The 20,072-nt window shown below is 40.2% G+C and overlaps 2 protein-coding genes across 3 annotated transcripts in view; one reads left to right on the top strand and one right to left on the bottom strand.

The window, feature by feature from the left end:
- The window catches only part of MYO9A (myosin IXA), a 320,315-nt gene extending 319,654 nt beyond the window's left edge, over positions 1 to 661 (bottom strand). Inside the window, 1 exon segment of the mRNA XM_020996823.2 lies at positions 250 to 661. The gene's annotated coding sequence lies outside the window, so the exon portion shown is untranslated.
- Positions 536 to 13,819, top strand: SENP8 (SUMO peptidase family member, NEDD8 specific). 2 transcript variants are annotated; one of them, XM_020996820.2, is made up of 2 exons: positions 536 to 558; positions 11,879 to 13,819. In XM_020996820.2, the coding sequence occupies exon 2, from the start codon at positions 11,915 to 11,917 to the stop codon at positions 12,551 to 12,553; it is 639 nt and encodes a 212-aa protein (XP_020852479.1). In that variant the 5' UTR covers positions 536 to 558; positions 11,879 to 11,914; the 3' UTR covers positions 12,554 to 13,819. The 2 variants fall into 2 exon arrangements, with proteins under 2 accessions (XP_020852479.1, XP_020852478.1); XM_020996819.2 differs by lacking the exon at positions 536 to 558 and adding an exon at positions 938 to 1,048.
- Positions 13,820 to 20,072: the final 6,253 nt, after the last annotated feature.

Genomic DNA, 20,072 nt, shown 5'->3' with positions numbered 1-20,072 from the left:
CAAGCTCTGCTCGGCGAGCCGCAGCCCCCTCCCCGCCCGCGGCTCGGGGCGGCCCGGCGGGAGCCCTGCCTCGGCCTCCCCGAGCGGCCCAGACACGCCCCCTCCCGGAGCCCCCGCGACTTCCGAGGCCGGACCAACGGTCACAACCGCAGGCTGGGACGGGGCGGCCGGGCGGGGCGCGGGCCGAGCCGCCCCACCGCGGGAGAGAGAAGAAGACGTGGGCAGGCTGGCCCCGCGGGCGGCTCTTACCTCCGAGTCGTCGCAGGGTCCGCCGCCGCCGCCGCCTCTTCGGCTGGAGCCCCTAGACCAGGACGGGCGAGGCCTCCACCGAGTGACTCCGGGCCGGGGTCTAGGGCCGGGGCCGAGGCGGCGGGACTCGGGCTCTGGCAGGGATGAAGCAGGACGGTCTGGCCGCCGCCGCGCATCCCCTGCGTCCGCCGCCCTGTCAGCCCGACTCCACCCGCGCCGGACTCATCCCTGCCGCGAGGCTCTCCGCACCCCCAGCTCCCGCCGCCGCAGCCGTCGCCGCCGTTCCTAGGCTCCCTGACTCCGGCGCCGGTAACCGCCCCGCCGCCTTCTCTACGCGGTCCTCCGCTCTCGACTCAGTCCGCGCCCCCGCCTCTTTGCTAGCCGGTCACCGCGCGCACCCGCGCCTTCCCTCCTCTGCCCCTCCCTCCGGGGCTCCGCGACAGGCACGCGCACCCCTCCCACGCCCCTTTTCGCCAGGCCCCTAGACTCCCAAAACACGCCCTGCCCTCTCCCCCTCTCCGAATGGCGCGCTTGCGTGGAACACTCCCCGCCTCCAATCCACGTTTTTTTTTTTTTTGATCTGTTACTACGACTTTTAATGACGCCAGACTTTCTCCCTGCAAGCACGATGTCGCAAAGACGGGACGGGTAGAAAAGGAGACGGACTTGGGTTTGCGACGGCTCCACGCGCTTTACGGGCAGCCGGTGCTACCTTAACTGCTGGTTGGGGGGTGGGGGGGAGGAAGGTTTGGCACGAGCCAAAACGGAGGTGCGTCCCGGGGGGTGAAGCCCAAGGCAGGTAAGAGGGCGGGAGCAGCCGGTGTAAGCCGGTCCAGCGGGGCCGAGGTGGGTCTGTCGCTTGGGTGGGGTGGGCTGGGGCGAGGTAGCCCGCCCCTGACCCCGCCCCTGACCCCCGCCCTTGGCGGCCGCTCTCTTCCGAGGTCTGGAGAAGAAAGCCAGGCCGCGGCTCCCGGGACCTCTGGGGTCTGGGGGCGCTCTCCCCGCGGTCTGTCACCCGATCAGGACGAAAAGTCCGTGACACCGAAAACCAAGTTAGCGTCTGTGCGGGAAAGGGGCCCCAAATCCTGAAGGAGGGAGGGAGACGGCAGCGTGCCCTGAGGCGTTGAACGCCCCCCCCGCCCCACGTGGGTGGGCGAAGGACCCCCCCCTGCGCCTGGGACTGAGCTCCCGGTTCCCTCGGGAGCCCTGCGACAAGTCGGGGACCCCTTCCCCCCATCCTCACCCCAGCTCTCTACCTGTTAAAGCAGTGGCTTCTTGGGATTTTTCTCCCCGCAATAATTGTGCAGCTCCCTTAGAAAGTGACGCCTTGCTCCTGACTTTGTTTACTGTAAACTACCTGAACCCCCCATCGCCAATACCTAAGGTTAGAGCTGCAAGAATCTGGGCGACTCCGCACTGGGACAACTGTCACCCAAGTCCACGTATCTCGCTAAGTATCCCAGGGCAGAAGGCAACTTTGTATAGTTGTCAGCCCGTTCAGACCTTGCTAGGCTTTGACCTGCGCTGAAGACCTAGGAAGAGCAGCTGTTCTTCCACCTCCTCCCTCTCTTCCTCCTCAGTGCTGCTCTCCCAGCTCCTGCCCCCAATAAGCGAGACTGGAAGGGCTTAACCCTTTCGTGAATCACCCGGGGGGGGGAGCCGGAATCCTGCTTCTGGTTCCTTATTAGACGAGTTCAACCTATTATCCCAACTGTAGTTAAACTGCTTCCTGTAACCCACCCCCAATTTGGGAGAAGGCTTTGAAGTTAAAAAAAAAATCAATTTATATGTCATGATATGTGGCATGCCACAAGCCCCCTATTTTAGATATTTTCTTCAACAACAAACATATGATTATTTTAATCAGCAGATGTTTATTATTACCCTGCATTCGTATAATATTGGACAGTTATGGTATACTTTCACAGGCGTCCTCAGTTGATTTTCACAGCCACCCTGTGAAGTAGGTGTCCCCATTTTACAGATGAGGAAACAAGCTCAGAGAGCTTCTTAAGTAATTTGACCAGTGTCATATAACAAGTGGCAGAACTGGGGCTAGAACCCAGGTCGTCAGACTCCTAAACCACTGGTCTTTCCACTAAACCGAAAGACTGGGCTGTGTATCTTAGTGGAAAGAGCACCAGATTTAGAATGGAGGTGGACTGTAACTCCACCCCCTGTGTAAAATGAGGATGGCCATAGCTGTTTGGCTGTGATCAAATGCCACATAAATATTACTGCTTGGGACTGGTACAAAAATCGTTTTCATGTTACTTGGCCTCCAGCAGTTTATACTCCTAGAAATGAGAAATATGTTAACAAGTAACTATCACAGAAGACAGTATGTGGTGAATGCCATGCAAATGGTGGCTCAATACATGAATAAAGAGTTTAGTGTGTTCCACACTGACATAATTCAGTAAATGTGTATTCCTGATGATTTTGTTTGAATAAAGTTGAGCTAGATTAGATGAACTCTTAAGGTACTAGCTATATGTGTTTTAAACAATAACAATGTAAACTTCAGTATAAAAGGTTTTAAAACTCTATTGCTTCAAGGATGAACATGACATAATGGATTCTTAGGGCTGGGATATTGCCTTCTAAAGCCGACTCAGTATAGACTCCCCCCCCCCCGGAGAGGGAAGAAGAAACTTTGTTTTTCATTTCCCAAATAATTTATGTGAGAAGAAACTCATATTTTTAAAATCTAGGTAATCTCTACTGAACCTGAATATGAAATCTACTCCCCAAAGCTCTTGAATGGTTTATCCTGAGTACTTAGGTTGTTATGTAGATAGGTGCCTTTCTGGATAGTGAACCCTGGAGCCTGGAAGACCTAGCTGCCAGTTCTTCTGTTTGACACTTTGTAGAACTATGAACCTGATCAAGTCGCCTCACCTCTTAGTGCCCCCAGGTGTCTCTCTAAATTTATCAGTTATGGAATTGATGATTAACACCAAAGGAGTTTCTGCACCAATGAATTTACAAGTGTGGAGCCCCCTAAGAACTTGCCATATCCATGTCAGGGCAAACTGTGCAGAACTGAAATATTGTCGCTAGTGTAGTAAATTGAGAACTACAGAGCAAAAAAAATACTCTTCTAAAGTTCTTTCCAACTCTAAATATGTTGTCCTAAAATGAGCTGTAGCTGTTTAAAATTATTAATAAAAAGTTTTCTAAGATGAGATGGATGTTATAAAAATGGCTAATTAAAAACTATTTAAAAAAACATAGTTCATATTTCAATCCAAGCTTTAACATTTTAAAAATTGTCATGCATAAAATGTTTGGACAAATCTAGTTTTTTTTTAAATTCAAGGCTTTTATTCACTCTGCCTTTTTATGATATATTAACCACCAAGTTGTGTTTTGAATATCATAGTGCCACAAATCTGGTTTTGGTAGCTTAGTTTCTAAGGAGAATTCATTGTTTTTCTGTTTTAGGTGCCTGGAGTGGCTGCCTAGTTTGTATGCCACATTATTGTTGCCCAAAAGATTCATTAAAAGACCAGAGTGGTTGTAGTGGTGTAGTTTCAAACTATGAAAGTCTGGATTTTTTCAGCAGCCCAAAGTGTTTGAGTGAAGTAATCCACTTTTTCTCATATTTTCTATCTGTAAAGAAAAGATAACACTTGGTAATTGAAAAGCTTTTAAAGAATTTCACATATTGGAGAAAACCTTTCTGAAAGTTGCTTTACCTAACTTCTGCTGTTTGTTGAATTTTCCTTCCTATGGCCTCCTTTGTTAAAGTACTGTATCTTCTTGTAGATGTTTGTAAAAACATCTTTGCCTTGTTAACGTTTGAGTATCCACAGGGCAGTTTTGACTCTAACTTTAGTGTAGCCTGATAGCCAATGAATAAGTAAGTACTTTTATGAGATTATTATTGATAATAGGTTCTTATTTTTTTAAAAGCTGAATTTGCTGACTTTCCCCTTAGCCTGAGTTGAAGACAATGAGGAAATAAAAGTAACATTGCTTAGCTAACCAGTTTATATTAACAACCTTGTTCAGCTATTATAGGAAAATGTCTATTACATTTGTTTTATTTAACTCAAATTTTATTGGGAAGACAATTTCATTTTTAAAAAGGCTAAAGACATTTATGAAAGGAAAAGTTCTATTTATCATAGGCCTAGTCAGCCATTACTTCTAGTCTTTAAAAAGTAAAATCTAATTGGTTAGGAATCCGATAAGTAGATAAATTGAAGACTGAGCAAAAGTTTAGTGTTTATGCTGTCTATGAAAGGATTTGCAGAACATAAATCAACTTTGAGAGGAAAATGTTTAACCTTTTTAAAAGAATAGTTTTCAAGGTTTTAACAAGTACAATTTGCATACCAAACAATGCTGAATACAAATGAGCTATTCATTAAATCTGAGCCTTCTGCTGCACTTTGTTAACTTTTGGTTTTAGGTAGGTGCTAGAAAAAAATAATTTCCATGTTTTTAGAAAATATGGATAATGTAATGGTAGACTTAGGAGACTGAGTTTCAGCTCTTAACTAGGATCTTCCTAGCTATATAACTATGGACCAATCTCTTAACTTCTTTGAACCTCAGTTTTATCAGTCTCTTTGGATTTGTAGCTAACAGGACCATCAGAGATCATTTAGCCTACCCACATCTTAAAAGTGAAGAAACTCAGGCCCAGAGAAATTGTGATTTTCCTAAATTCACAACAGGTAATAAACAGCCATGCAGGGATTCAAGCCCAAGTCCTCTGACTCCAAATTCCATCTATTTCAACTGCACCTTCAATGTCTTTAAAATGGGACTAGTTCAAATTAGCCTTCCTCCTAATTTGTTTAGATTAATGAGATTTTACTTCATTAGTGTACAATAGAGCATAGGAAGTTCTCCAAGCAAAAGACAGTTATGTGATAAAAAAAAAAAAGGATAATCACAACCATCTAAAAGAAAATTGCTTGATATTTACTCCAAATTGAGATCCCTTCTAGTATAATAGAAAAATATATAATTTAATTCTATTTTGAGATCTAGAGGTTGAAAGAAGACTGGTAGTAGACTGGGTTATCTTTTGTTTCTTACTGCTTTACCTCTTTGCCATTAATAACTATGCCTAGTAAAATGAAGACATACAAACATTAGAATCTTAGAACTAGGTAGAATCTCAAGAGGTCACCTTCACCTCTCTAGTCCTAAATAGGCCATTAAAGTAATGGAGGCAAGCTGGTGTCCATCCTTTGCCACCAGGTATTAATAAAATTATCAAGCATGCTATCAGGTACTTTTAAAAATTGATAGTTTAAGGGGAGCAGCTAGGTGGCACAGTGGATAGAGCACCGGCCCTGGATTCAGGAGGACCTGAGTTCAAATCCGGCCTCAGACACATAATACTTACTAGCTGTGTGACCCTGGGCAAGTCACTTAAGCCTATTGCCTAACCAAAAAAAAAAAATTGACAGTTGAGTTTCTCCACTTGTAAAATAATGGTATTCTCTCATGTGTGGATGTTGAAATTTATGAATTCATATTTCCTAGATCACAAAGGGAATTCCCTTATTTGTAATTGATTTACATTTTTAGGATATAATTTCAAAATCCAATTCGCTTTCATTCATATGTCATGTATACAAATTGAAATGGCCTTTTTCAAATGCAATTTTTTTAAAAAGCTCTGGATTTTAGGATTAGCAGTGAAAATACTTAATTTTTTAAAACATTTGAACTTTCTTTTTGAGAACATTTCTAGTTGTGCTCTCATGTAAATATTAAGCTATAAACTGGTTAACAAAATTTAATATTTTAGGAGGCATACTAGAATTGCTTCTTATCAAAATTAATTCATCAGTGTATGCCTATGACTATAAGCAGCAATTGAGCATTAATAATTAAAAAGGGAGAAGGTGCTATCTTCTTGACCTTCAAATGCTTACCCAGTTTGAGACCAATCTACAAAAATATAGACATTCTGCTGAGAACAATGCGGTATTATCACGGCAGTGTTTCACACTAACCTAAGGCACCGAACCACATGGGCAGTTTCACAGCCATAGCTTATTGAAAATTTATATTCTTGAATTTGATTTTCTATTTATTCCATTTTTTGTTATTTTAATTTTACCCAACATTTCAGGCAAAAATCTGCCTTAATTTCCAGACCAATTTCCTCATCTTGGGTTCACAGAAACCAGTGTTTCTGTTGTATATTTCTTTGTATTATTGCTTTGATTTTATATAGCCATTCGTTACTTGCTAGTTTATTAAGGTTGTTTCAGGTTTTTGCTTTAGAGAGTTTTGTTTTGTTTTACCAGTACCGCTGAATTCTTAGGAGAAGTCTGTCTGAACAAAAATGTAATTGGTTCTTTGAAAAATCACTCCTATCAATCCAATGTCATATTTGAACTGTGATCAAATATATGATTTTTTTTGTAATCAGAAGTAATTTTTTAAAACAGCATATTCCAGTAAAATAAAATCTAAAATCTACAGATATGGGAATTAAGTAACTGCTAATCAGAGGGGGAAATGCTTAAGAGGGACTAGCTGACACAAAAATTAGAAGGACAAGCTACATGGTAATAAGATTTAAAAAAAAAAAGGCAAGTTTTTAGTACCAGTTCAGGAGACTTAATGATTGTTAGGTTGATTTGGAGTTTGTCTTTCCACATGGAGAAACACAGTAATGTAATAAAGAATCTGAATGGAATGGTACTTAGGAAAAGATAAAATTTGTATTTCATTCTAAAAATAAATTCAATAAACATTTATTCAATTAAGCTAATAAATTCAATTCAACAAGCATTTATTCAGCACCAATTATGGATCAGGCACTACAGATGCAAATGCATTGAAACTGACGATATTCCACCAGTTGTCCATATTAGGCCATGTTGATGTGGAAATTCTCAGCAGCTCTGCATATATTATCTATTTTAAATATTTTTTGATCTCTTGTTATTTGGAAGGATGTCATATGGAAAACGGATCATAGTTGCTCCAGAGAACAGAACTAGGGCCATTGTTGGGTGGGGGCTATTACAGGGCATCTAAAATGTGTAATGGAAAGAGCGCTAAGGCATCAGAAGGCTGTCAGGCAAGTCACTTAAACTCTGAACTTAAGTTTCCATATCTTTATTTGAAGATACTACACATGATTTTAGCTCCCAGAGGATGATACATTATTCATCTCATGAGATTGCTAAGGAAATCAAATGGTAATCAATGTAAAGCATAACCTTAAAATATTCTATAAATGAGTTATGAGGAGGAAATTTCTAATGGTTAATTAGTTGGCCCAAAATGCACATAATCCCAGAGTTAAAAGAAAGCCCAGAAAACAATTAGTCCAACTTTTACCTGAAGAAATTCTCTCCTAAGTATCCCCATTAAAATGTGTGCTCTTTGAGGGCAAGGACTGACTTCACTTTTGTTTTTGTCTCCTTAGCACTTAGCTCAACATTGGGCACAGAATAAGCTCTTAAGTTCTGGCTTGAAAGAGCTAGTGAGGAGGAAACCACTACCTCTAGAGGCAGCCTGCTTCACTTTTGCATAGCTCTTCTAATTGTTTAGAAGTTTCTCCTAAGAGCAAGACTAATCCTTCTAATATATTGTAACTCCTCATATTCTTGAAATGAGCTGTCATACCCACTTCCGCCATCCCTAAGTCTTCTCTTCTGGCTAAACAACTCCAGTTCCTTCAGCCAATTCTCATCGGATATAGACTCGTGACCCATCCCGTCCTACTTGTGCTCCATTGCTCACTCTCCCAATTATCAGTGTTTGTACAATGTGGCACCCAGAACTGTGTATTACACTCCAGATAGGGTCTAACTGGGGAAGTGGACTGCATCTCAAAACAGAGAAGACACCATCCCTGAAGTTGTTCAGGCCCAGAGACGGGCTGATCGTCTAGCAGGCATTCACGTGTCCGGTGGGAGTCTGGGCTAGTTGATCTCAAAATACTGCCTAGCAAAAATTCTAAGATTGATTTAAAAAATGAAATTATGTTAAAATCCTTAACTTGATTATGCTGGATTATACTTCAGACCTGATCATCTCATAGACAAAATTGTCATTAGCTTCAATAAATGACTTGACCACTAATGCACAGTTGGCACATATGCCTTGATTAAATATAGGGAATCGTGTTACTGGCAATTAGAGTGTCATGTTACAGGGAACATCACTTGCAGTTAGGATATTTCTGAGCCATTAGATATAAGCCCTACACAGTACAACAGCCAAAGACAGTGTTTGAAAAATAGGACCTCTTGGGCACTTATTATGTGCAGCAGAGCTACTGTTTTTTGTGTGATACCTTAAAATGACATCATGAGGCTGTTTTATATGTGTGTGTGTGTGTATATATATATATATATATATATATATATATATATAAAAATTTATGTCTTATGAAATATATAAATTTATGTGATAAATTTAAAGTATTGATATGAATATCTAAAAATCAATAGTATCTATATGTATGTGTAGAGAGGCTATATATGTAGGTAGGTATAGGAGACATTGTTAATAAGTGATTTATTATAGAATTTATTTAAACTGATTGTGTAAATTTATTGTCTGCTTTAGTAAATAAAGCCTCTCGATGTCTAAGAAGGTCTAGATTTTTGATTCTTATTCCTTTTAAAGTGTATGTGTGTATGTATATGTGTATATATATTTGGATCTACATATGAAAGATTATTTAAAATTATACTTATATAAATAAATTTTATGTATTATATAAATGTTAGAAGGAATAAGAGCCAAAAGTCTGGACTTCCTTAGTGAGCCTTTATTTACTAAAGCAAACAATACTAGTGCTCTCATCACCTGACAGCCATACACACATTTTCAAGGAGTGAAAACACAGATGTTATGAAGTGTTTGTAAATGCTATTGTTCATCCTTGATCTCAATAGATTTCACTCCTTTGTTCTAGTTTACTTGCAACATCCTCATTATAATGTGATTTTAAACCATATTATAACAAGTGATTCTGATATTTAACCACTATTTAGTGTTTTGCAACATGTATAAAATACCAGAGGAATAAGATTCCCTAAATATAGTGTCATTTTTTAAAAAATATTGACATTGAATATTGAAATTATATTATTTTTAGATTTAAATTTAAGGATGGTTTTTTTTTCTCTGCTCAGTAGTTGCTATTTAAATGGCATAGTTTGAGCAGGTAGTGCAGTGGATGGAGTGCTACGCCTAGAGTCAGGAAGACTCCATCTTCCTGAGTTCAAATCTGGCCCCACATACTTACTAGCTGTATGACCCTGGGCAAGTCACTTAACCCTATTTACCTCACTTTCCTCATCTGTAAAATGAACTGGAGAATGAAATGGCAAACCATTCCAGTATCTTTGCCAAGAAAACCCCAGATGAGGTCACCAAGAGTCAGACATGACTGAAAAATGACTGAATAACAAACACAACATGCTAACTAGGTCTGAAAATCATTAACAGACTTTGCAGTAGGAAGTGTTTCCTCAAGTAACATCTAACCACCATTTCTTAAACATTAATTTGTTCATTTTTTTCAACAGTTATTTATTAAGTGCCTACAATGCAAGAATTACATGAAATTAGCCTTGGATTCAACAGAATTTACAAGCAGAAGAGTCTTCAGAATCATCCAGTACAATTTCGCCGTTTATAGATTTAGGAAACTCAGGCATAGAAAAGTTAAATGACTTGCCATGCAACTAGTTAATATCTAGTTCCTTATTCCAGTCCAGTGCTCTTTTAAATTCTTAAGTTAATAAGTAATCAAAAGGTTACTTGCATCAAATTGTATCAAATCAAAGTCCTATAAAAATCATAAACATTTAATCTTCTTTGAAGATTTAGTGCTTTGTAATAGCTTCACTAATATATGGAATTTTACTTTAAGAATATCATTACAAATAACTAGATTCATTCTTTTATTAAGTTTGACTGCGAAGAAGTTTCTATAAAAACATTAAGAATTTATTATTGGATTCATTTATCTGTAAAGAATAGAAGATCCTAGAAATCCAGTACTATTCAGAACTGCCTGGTTTGTGTACATTGACAACATATTGATGTTTCCTATAATGGCATCCTCCTTATGTGGGGAAAGAACAGACAGTTTCTTTTGGAATAAGCACTCCTCTGGCACCTAGTGCCAAGGATAAAATACTGGAACAGATTTGCTCCCTAACTCAATGCAACCATTTCCAAGGAGATTGATTTCCATCTCCACCCCAAAAGCAGAAAAGGAGGCTGTGCTTACTTTTCACCTTTTTTTTCCTTTTGAGACAAAGTAAAACTTACATACTTGGTAAAGCTTTCTAGTTGCATTATTAAAAATTGTTTCCTGGGGGCAGCTAGGTGGCACAGTGGATAGAGCACCAGCCCTGAAGTCAGGAGGACCTGAGTTCAAATGTGGCCTCAACCAAACACTTGACACTTACTAGCTCTGTGACCCTGGGCAAGTCACTTAACCCCAATTGCCTAAAAAAAAAAAGTTTCCTTATTTGCTGAAGCATTTTATCTGACATTAAATACAAACATCTCATTGGTATATAATAGGATTTTAAGGTTTATAAAGCACTTTCTTCAGAGCAACCCTGTGAGGCAGTGTTAGCCTGTCACCATCTTAGCAGCCTAAAAACTTAATTTCTAATTAAGCAAATGTTTTACAGAGAGGGAATGTGGTACAGATAGACTTGAGAGCTAAAGGGGACCATAAGAGATCATCTCATCCATCCCTCTCATTTTCCACATGAGGAAACTGATGCCCAGAGTTAAGTGACTTACCCAAGATGATATAAGTAGTAAATGGCAAAGCTGTGATATGTGTTGTAGTAAAAATAACAATGCACTTGGAGTTGGGAGATAACCGAGTTTGAATCCTACCTCCAACTTACACAAGATTTGTGAATGTCAGCCCGCCTTCATTTCTTCATCTTTAAAAAAAAAAAGAAAAGGACAAGAAATCTGTAGCTCCTTCTTAGGATTATTTTGAAGAGCAAATGACAAAATATAGATGAAGTGCTTTTTAAAATTCAAAGGATAAGGACTAGACCTGTGATTTCATTGGTGTAGGGAATTCCTGAATGAGTGAACTTCCTTTCCCAAGGGAGAGAAAGGGTGCTTCCAGAATACTATCTTCTAGAAGTTTTTGTTATGCTTCAGGATGTATACTATAACAACATTATACAAATGTGAGCTGTGGTTATGACAATAGAAAGAACCCTGCACTCAGAATCAGAAGACCTGGGTTTTAGTCCTAGTTTTCCTGCTTACTAGCTGTATAACCTTGAGCAAATCACTTATGAATCTCAATTTGCCCATCCATAAAATAGGGACAGTAGTAACAACATCTATTTATATGGCTCTTTAGAGTTATACAGCAAATAGAAATATATACCTGTATAAACTATGTGATTGAAGTCTCACAACCCTATGAGTTTTAGGGAGGCAGCACATGGTATTACTAATTGGACTTTTCCTTAACTGATAGAAAAGCTGGGGCCCAAAACACCTGGATAGTGGTAGAATAAGAACTGTAATGGGTTGTTTGACCTAGTCCATTGCTCTTCCAAGCTCCCTACAGGTATATTTTGGTTTTTATACAGGATATGCATCAGTAAATATTGTCTTCTGCCCTTTGCTTCAGCTCTTGGCGTTTGTTTCCAGTTGGTCTCTGTGCAGAATGGACCCTGTTGTTTTGAGTTACATGGACAGTTTACTACGGGAATCAGATGTCTCCCTGTTGGATCCTCCCAGCTGGCTTAATGACCATATTATTGGATTTGCTTTTGAGTACTTTGCTAGTGACCAGTTCCATGACTGCTCAGACCAAGTGTGTTTCGTCAGCCCAGAAGTCACTCAATTTATCAAGTGTACCGCCAGCCCAGAGGAGATCACCATGTTCCTTCAGCCTCTTGACTTGCCCCACAAAAGAGTTATATTCTTACCCATCAATAATAACTCCAATCAAGCCGCTGGGGGAACTCACTGGAGTTTGTTGGTTTATCTCCAAGACAAAAATAGATTTTCCCATTATGATTCACATAGCAGGAGCAACTTTGTCCATGCAAGCCAGGTAGCGGGGAAACTGGAGGCCTTCTTGGGAAAAAGAGGGGACAAAGTAGCATTTGTGGAAGAGAAAGCCCCTGCTCAGCAGAACAGCTATGACTGTGGAATGTACGTAATCTGTAACACAGAGGCCTTGTGTCAGGGCTTCTTTAAGGGACAGCCGGAGCCACGGCTGCAGCATCTCACACCTGTGTATATCACGAGGAAGAGGGCGGAGTGGAAAGATCTCATCTCCAAACTTGCAAGAAAATGATTCACTCAGTGCAATTATCATCTTTTCTTGAATTTCAGCCTTCTCTGTTTGTCTTCCTTTATATTCTCTTAGTCTCTAATTCACCCAAGGCAGAAGGAAATGCTTGTTGTCAAGGCTGTGCCCTCTCACTTCTTCCTAAAAGAGCATGATCTCAGGCATTGTTGTGACAGTGAAAGGCCACACTATAACCGTAACTTCAGTGTACTGCAGGCTATGAAAGTAGCTTAATTGCATGTAAGCAGACCTCCAAACAAGTCACTTTCAAAGTTTGGTTAGTAGTCTTTGCAAAAACTTTTATTTTACTATTGATCTAATACATTTAACCATCCATCTGCCATTGAAGTACATTATTTGTGTGTATAATTGGTCTGTGCCAAATAGAAATAAATCAACTTTTTTTCACAGTCTAGAAAAATGAGGAGCCATGGTAACAAGGGAGCACTCACTAAAATAGCAGAAATGGAAAATCACAGGAAAAAAAATTAGTCCCTTACAGCCCAGCCTCTGCATACAGAATGATGAAGGAACTGGAAGCTGATAATGACAAAACCTCAGTCAAGCTTTAAGTGGCTAGGAATCAGTTTTGTTTGTTTATATTAGCTGTTTGCTATTCACCACAAGAAAGCTTCCCTGGCTATCTGCTTTACCTGTGCAAATCTTTGAGAAAGATGAAATTATTCACTGACTCACTCTGTCTGATTCCTAGAGTGCTAGAAAAAAATAGGAATATTGAATAATTTTGTACTAAACAATTGCTGTGGTTAGCCTCTTTATTTAATGTATTGGCATCGTAGAAGTCGGCTTCTACATGTAATGTCAAAAGTTTTTCCTGGCCTCATCTTTTGTTACCATTCACACAGCCCCCTGATTGAAACTTCACAATTCTAAAGCTCACTGCTAATAGTTCATTTAAACATGGTAAATATTAAGCGCCTACTAAGTACAAAGTTCTGCTCGGCACTGTCTTGTCTTGTTGACTCAGTGCAGAGAAATACTTTTGCCTCATGATAGTGGCATCTTTCTTCTTCCTCTCCTTTCTCCATTCTGGGAGAAGAGATTTGTTTTGGTTCATTCTGATTCTGTTGTATTTGTATCAGAAGTTTATGCTATTTTTCAGAATGTTAAAAAAAAAAAAGGAAAGAAATCACCACCTTAAACCATTTTCTTGACTCAAAATGTAAACACTATCTGGAACCAAGAATAAAGAGAAATACCTCCCCACCCCAATCACTGGCGTGTGGTGGTGTTTTCCAGTGTACTTTCAAAGGGCTTGATGTATTTTATAAAGTGTATACGTCATAAACCTATAGGGTACATATGCATGACTCTTGTTCCTAACTAGAATAAGACTCATAAAACAAGAGCTAAGCTTCAGCCATGGAACCTTTTCTAATAACCTCCAAACCTGACCCTGTGCTCCAGCACCCATCATCCAAAATAACTTGACCAGAAACTGACTGTTAAGAGATGAACAAAGTTTCTTTTAGCCAAAGAGGGAGCTCATACTGACCCAAACCTTGAAACAATTGAGGCCACTGTTCTCACTGAGCAGCTAGGAGAATGGAGGTGAAGAAGAGGGCGAGGGGTGAACCAGAAGGAGGGGATGGATGAGAGGCGAAAAGGAGTGAACACAAGAAAAGCTCACAAGGGAAATAGGGAGTGTTGGTATCAAAAAGTCAGGGAGTCCAGGGATATGTTACAATTGTGGTTTCTAGATAAAGATTAGAAAAGTGATACTACTTGACTTGAGAAGTCCCATCCTCAAGGCTGTGGAAGAGGGAGAGCCCTGCTGAGCCAGGGCAATCTTTTTTAGAGGTTTGGGAGATGCAGTAGGATTAGGACATTTTTCAGTGTGAAAAATGGCATTGAGAGCAGTTAAACAATGTATTCAGTTGGAAGATTAATACAACTGAGAGCAGGTTTTTCTTTATTTTTTTAGTTTCTTCCCAGCAATGAACAAGATGTCCTTAAAAAAAAAAGGATAATATCCAAGGTGTCACACTGGGGTCATAAGTTTTCTTTCTTTGTTAGATTCCAACACAATGCCATTTATGTAAATGTTAGTGTTACTTGGTGATGGTAACCTTGTGATGCTTCAGCAGATATTATGAACCCCATAATTCATGCAGGTGGGTAACTGTCATTTTCATATGATACCACATTTAAGTGACTAGGGGGAGCTAAGATGTATGGAGTAAGATTATTTCTAATAATATTTTAATCAAACCTGTTCCCAATGACTCTTCTGATGATAGATATTAGGATATAATATTTGGTTTTTGAGTGCCTCCCAGAGAGCCAGATACATTTTACTAAAAAGATTGACAGTGGTTGCATAAGTTTATTATAGGAGTTAATGTGATTATTTCCATAGCTGCTTCAGTTCTTCAGAAAACCTGAACTAACAGTCTCCAAAAATCACAGGGGAAATGACATGAGAAGAACAAAATCTGCCTTGGTTAGGCATGAAGCGTAACTGGGACTTTTTTTTTCCTGAGTGAAGCAATGAAATACCCTTTCCTAAAGAGAAAATTGAAAGCAGGAGGATGTACTAAATGAGCTCCCTGGGAACTTTGCAACCTTGTGGTTCGTGTCCTGGGAAATTTGGGTGTTAAAACAGCTCAGACCCAATCGTGAATCCTAGGTATTCCAATGACTATAATTGTCACTTTGCTTTATTGCTGTTTTTCATAGCACTACACTATTCTGCTGTCTACAAAGTCCATCTACTTTAGACTCCACAGAGAAAGGTTGGTTAATATTCAGCTGATTGTTTATTTGAACAAGAAACATTTCCTTTTATCATGAATTTTCACAGTGAGATAAATTCAGGTGTATTATACAAAAATTGAAATATAAACACAGGTAGATCTTCTTTTCACCATTCTAAAATAAAAATACTCAGCAATGTGCATATACACATGGTCACTAGCACTAATTTTCTAATTCTCAGTAAGCTGAGATTTATGCAGTTGCTGAGATTCTTTATGATGTTAACTCATACTATATCCATAGCAGTTTATTTACTCTCATGGGCACACCTATGATGTAGAAAGTGAAATTGTTCAGATTTATATACATAGTATGTCACTGACATAATTACTATCAAAGATTCATCTGGGGGCAGCTAGGTGGCACCGTGGATAGAGTACTTGCCCTGAAGTCAGGAGGACCTGAGTTCAAATGTGGCCTCAGACACATAACACTACCTATGTGACCCTGGGCAAGTCACTTAACCCCATTGCCTAGCCAAAAAAAAAAAATTTCATCTCACTTCCAATTCCCAGTTCCTCAGGCTTTGCAGCTTGTTGTAGAAAATACGACACCTTTTAGGCAGAAATATTTTTGGTATTGAGTTTTCAGCAAACATTTATTTTTAGGGATTTGTTGTTCAGTAGTTTTTGGTCATGTCTAACTCTTTGTGACCCCATTAGGGGATTTCTTGGCAGAGATATAGGAATGGTATGCCATTTTCTTCTCCAGCTCATTTTACAAATGGGGAAACTGACACAAACAAGGTTAAGTTACTTGCCCAGGGTTACACAGCTACTAAGTGTCTTAAGCCAGGTTTGAACTCACCAGGTCTGGCACACTATGCACTGTGCTACCTATCTGCCCATATTTTTAGGGATACCGCATCCCTAAAAAAATCCAGTGCTTTATGTTGTCTGAAAGCTAGGATAAACCATTAGGAGCACAGAAAGGCTGCAAGGGATGGAAGAAGCAAACCATATTTGAACATTTTTAATTATTACATAAGAGTATCAGTAAAAGAGAGTATGAGTTGAATATATCAGTTATGTCCAAAAGAAACCTGAATTAATCTCAAATCCTTTAGAATTAACTTAGTTTCAGCATCTACATATTTTTAAATGATTAAATCAATTAAAAATATAGGTTGGAGAGGCTATATAATGTATAGTTCTATAACCATCTGCTGAGACCATATTTTGACAACTACATATTTCCCATATTAAATAAGGCAGGCTTTTTAATGAATTTTATAAAAGAAATTGTAGAAACAATGTAACTACCAAAAAAATCAAGTATTTCTCAAGTACCTTCTGTGTATCTGGCAATGTGTTAGATGCTAGGGCAACAAAGACCAAAACAAAACCATTCGAGCCCCCAAGAAAATTACATTCTATTAGGCAAATAACTCATACAAGTAGATACAAAATAGACATCAAAAATATGGGAAAGGAATAATGATGAAAAGCTGAGGAAAGAATGGAAACTAGATTATTTGTGTAAATGTCTAATTCAAAAAAAGAGACATGAACTTTAGTTAGGGAAGGGTCAAGTGCTGGAGACATTTAAATGGAATTTATTTACACAGAGAAAAGCAAACATGTTAAAGTACCAAGGGTGGTTATAGACGCCATCAGTGTAAACAGTAAGGAAGAATTAGACCAACATTATCCTGGAGTAAAATAACAATACTGCAGCTCGGTTAAGTCACCATGTGTTAGTTGGGGCAAGCCAAGGGCTTTTTATCTCCATGTAACTATATGCCGGTCAGCCACAAATGAAATCAAGTGGCTAGTAAACAGAGAAAACCCTTCACCCCATAGGAGAGGAATTGAACAGCATCCAAATCGCAGACATCTGCTCAAGTTTCTGCTTCTTTCAGAAAAGTGAAAATGGAAACAATTTACCAAAGAAAAAACTGCATCATCCTTCCCTGACTTGTAGCTCATTCATTTCTAAAACTTTCACAAACTGCCCAAGGCATAACAGCCCTCTTGGAAAAAAACAAAACAAAACAAAAACCCAATGCCATATTACTAACGAAGCTTTTCATACTTGCAAGAGAAAGAGCTATTGTTAAACTACAGTAAAAGAAACTGAATCTCGTCATGAGATTCTGGGCTTAAAATGTCTAGCTAAAGACTTGATGTGGAGGCGGCTTCCTTCAGACTAGGCAGTGTGTAGAGTAGGGCAGCCCTGCCCAGAAGAGACATCTTGGTAATCAAATCCCTTAATTGGCAGGCCTAGCTACATTGCTGCATTCCCTCCCCACCCACTTTACCAGCAGCATGTGGGCTGCCAAAAGGCTGAAGATGCTTTTGGAAAGAAAAAGGGGTGCAAACCCAGCAAAACCACAGATCAATACCAGTTCTGGTTGATGGGCTCAAATTCTACAGGCAGGCTGAGGAGCTTTTGTGGTTGGTGAGAATGAGTTTCTTGGGGTGGAAAGAAGAGACAGCTTTAAAATCTGGTCACCACCTTGACAGTGTACCATTGTGCCTTGGAGTTTATAACCAAAGATCTTTAGTGTTATTTCAATTACTTTTTAGCTGGTCATGTCTTAATTCCTCTCTCCCTCCAATTCAGACTAATCTTCCTAAAATACTGCTTTTATCATGTTGCTTCCCTGCAACAGAATCTATAATAGCTATGTACTGCCTAAAATAGCATTTTTCAGTGTGTCCAAAACAGAACTTGCCGTCTTTCCTCCAAAACCGTCACCCTTCCAAACTTCCCTATGAACGACTAAGGGCACCACCATCTTCTCAGTCATCCGGGCTAGAACCTGGATGTTGTCCTCATCTCCTCACTCTAAGCCCCTATATCTGATTGGTTCCGAAGTCCTGTTGTTTCTACCCTCACACTATCTCTCATATACACTGCCTTCTCTCCTCTGACACATCACCCTTCAGTGCAGAACCTTAACACTTTGCACTATTGCAGTAGCTTCCTCTTGGTCTTCCTGCCTCAAATATCCCCCCTACTCCAGTTCATTTTTTCACTCATCTATTAAATTGACTTTCCTAAAGCAAAGGTCTGACCATGCCATCTCATATTATTCAGTGAACTCTAGTGGCCCACTATTACCTATAGGATCAAATCTAAAATCCTCTGTTTGGCATTCAAAGCCCTTCACACTCTGCCTCCCTTCTGCCTTTCCAGTATTCTCATACCTCACCCTGTGTATTCTGGGATCTAGCAACACTGGCTTCCTTGCCGATCTTTACACAAAACATACCTTCTCCCAAGTCTGGGCACTTTCTCTGACTGTCCCCATGACTGGAATTCATCTCCACCTCCAGGCTCCCCTGGCTTCCTTCAGGTACCAGCTAAAGCCCCATCTACAAAAAACCTTGATCTCCCTTCATGCTCATGCTTTCCCTCAGTTGATTATCTCCAATTTATCCTGTATATATCTCCTTTTTTTAAAGGCAGTTAGGGTTAAGTGACTTGCGCAGGGTCACACAGCTAATAAGTGTCAAGTGTTTGGTCTGAGGCCAGATTTGAACTCAGGCCCTCCTGACTTAAGGGGCAGTGCTCTGTCCACTACACCACCTAGCTGGACATATATATGTCTCATTTGTACATGGTTGTTTTCATGGTGTCTCCCCAATAGATTGGGGATCTCCATGAGAGTAGGAACTGCCTTCTGCCTTTCTTTGTATCTCCAGAGCTTGGCACAAAGGCTGCTACATAAAATTTAATAAATGCTTATTCACTGACTGACCAACCCTTATAATTCAACAAATAAAGCCGAGAGATCTTGCCAAGAGAAAACATTTATAATGGCAGACGAATTCAAACAGCAATCCCAACCATTTTGTTAGTGTCCACTTGCTAACTGCTGTTCAAGGTGCAGCCCCAGTGCCTATTTGGTCAATGGCGCTGTGCCAGGCCCAGGGCTCAGCAGACCCCAAAGGACAATGAACCGAGTCCAAACCTAGTTCCATAGGCAGGCTCTCTTTCCTCTAAGTCCCTACTCTGGTCCAAAACTTTTCTTTCTTTTGAACTAGACCTCTGATTTTACCCACTTAGAGAATCTCTAGGTGAGGAAGTCACTTTATCAGTACAAATCAGCACCTTCCCTGCAACTTACAGTCTGAGAGTTACTTGGAGCACATAGCCAGCATGAGTGAAAGTAGAAGTTAAAAGCTAGGTCCTTCAGACTCCCGGATCTGTTCTCTATCTGTTGTCCCACTCTGTCTCTCTCTTTATTGGAGGGCTATTGGAGCTTAATACCTTGAGGTAGTAGGTAACTAAAAAGGTGGAGATACACCTGCAGGGTCCCCCAACCCCCAAGCTTTGAAACCACTCTCTTAGAGTTCTAGCACTTCTGACCTCCAGTTCTGTGCTTTACACCTGGCTATCCCATCTGGGTTTCTGCTACTGGCCTTTCCTTTAGCTGCTTTCTAAATCCCTGTCTTTTCCTTGGAGCCACACTTTTGCATCCCCTCCTCTCTGAGAATAATCTTTTGTTATACAATGTCCTGACTCATTCTTTGGAAAATACTGTCCCTACAGAAAGTTGGGAAGGGAATCTGGAATGAAGGATTCCCACTGGACTTTCTTCAGCCTTTTAAGCTACTGCCAAGCTTCTTCAGCAAGGGATGATGGCAGAAAGGTCTCATCCCTTCAATTCCCACTGTGACTCAAGAGTGAAATGACATTTGAATTATTCATACCCATTCTCCTCCCACTTGTCCCTACTCAGTAAACCAGTTACTCCTTACATAAAGGCCTCTGGTATTTAAAGCTCTTCATAGTCTGG

Source organism: Phascolarctos cinereus, unplaced genomic scaffold (genome assembly GCF_003287225.1).
Source record: "Phascolarctos cinereus isolate Bilbo 61053 unplaced genomic scaffold, phaCin_HiC Scaffold_3;HRSCAF=262, whole genome shotgun sequence".
NCBI classification, from domain to species: domain Eukaryota; kingdom Metazoa; phylum Chordata; class Mammalia; order Diprotodontia; family Phascolarctidae; genus Phascolarctos; species Phascolarctos cinereus.
This window is presented reverse-complemented; position numbering and strand designations above follow the sequence as displayed.

Excerpts from the sequence above, each read along its gene's own strand:
- SENP8 (XM_020996820.2), top strand. The coding sequence starts at position 11,915 with ATGGACCCTGTTGTTTTGAGTTACATGGACAGTTTACTACGGGAATCA.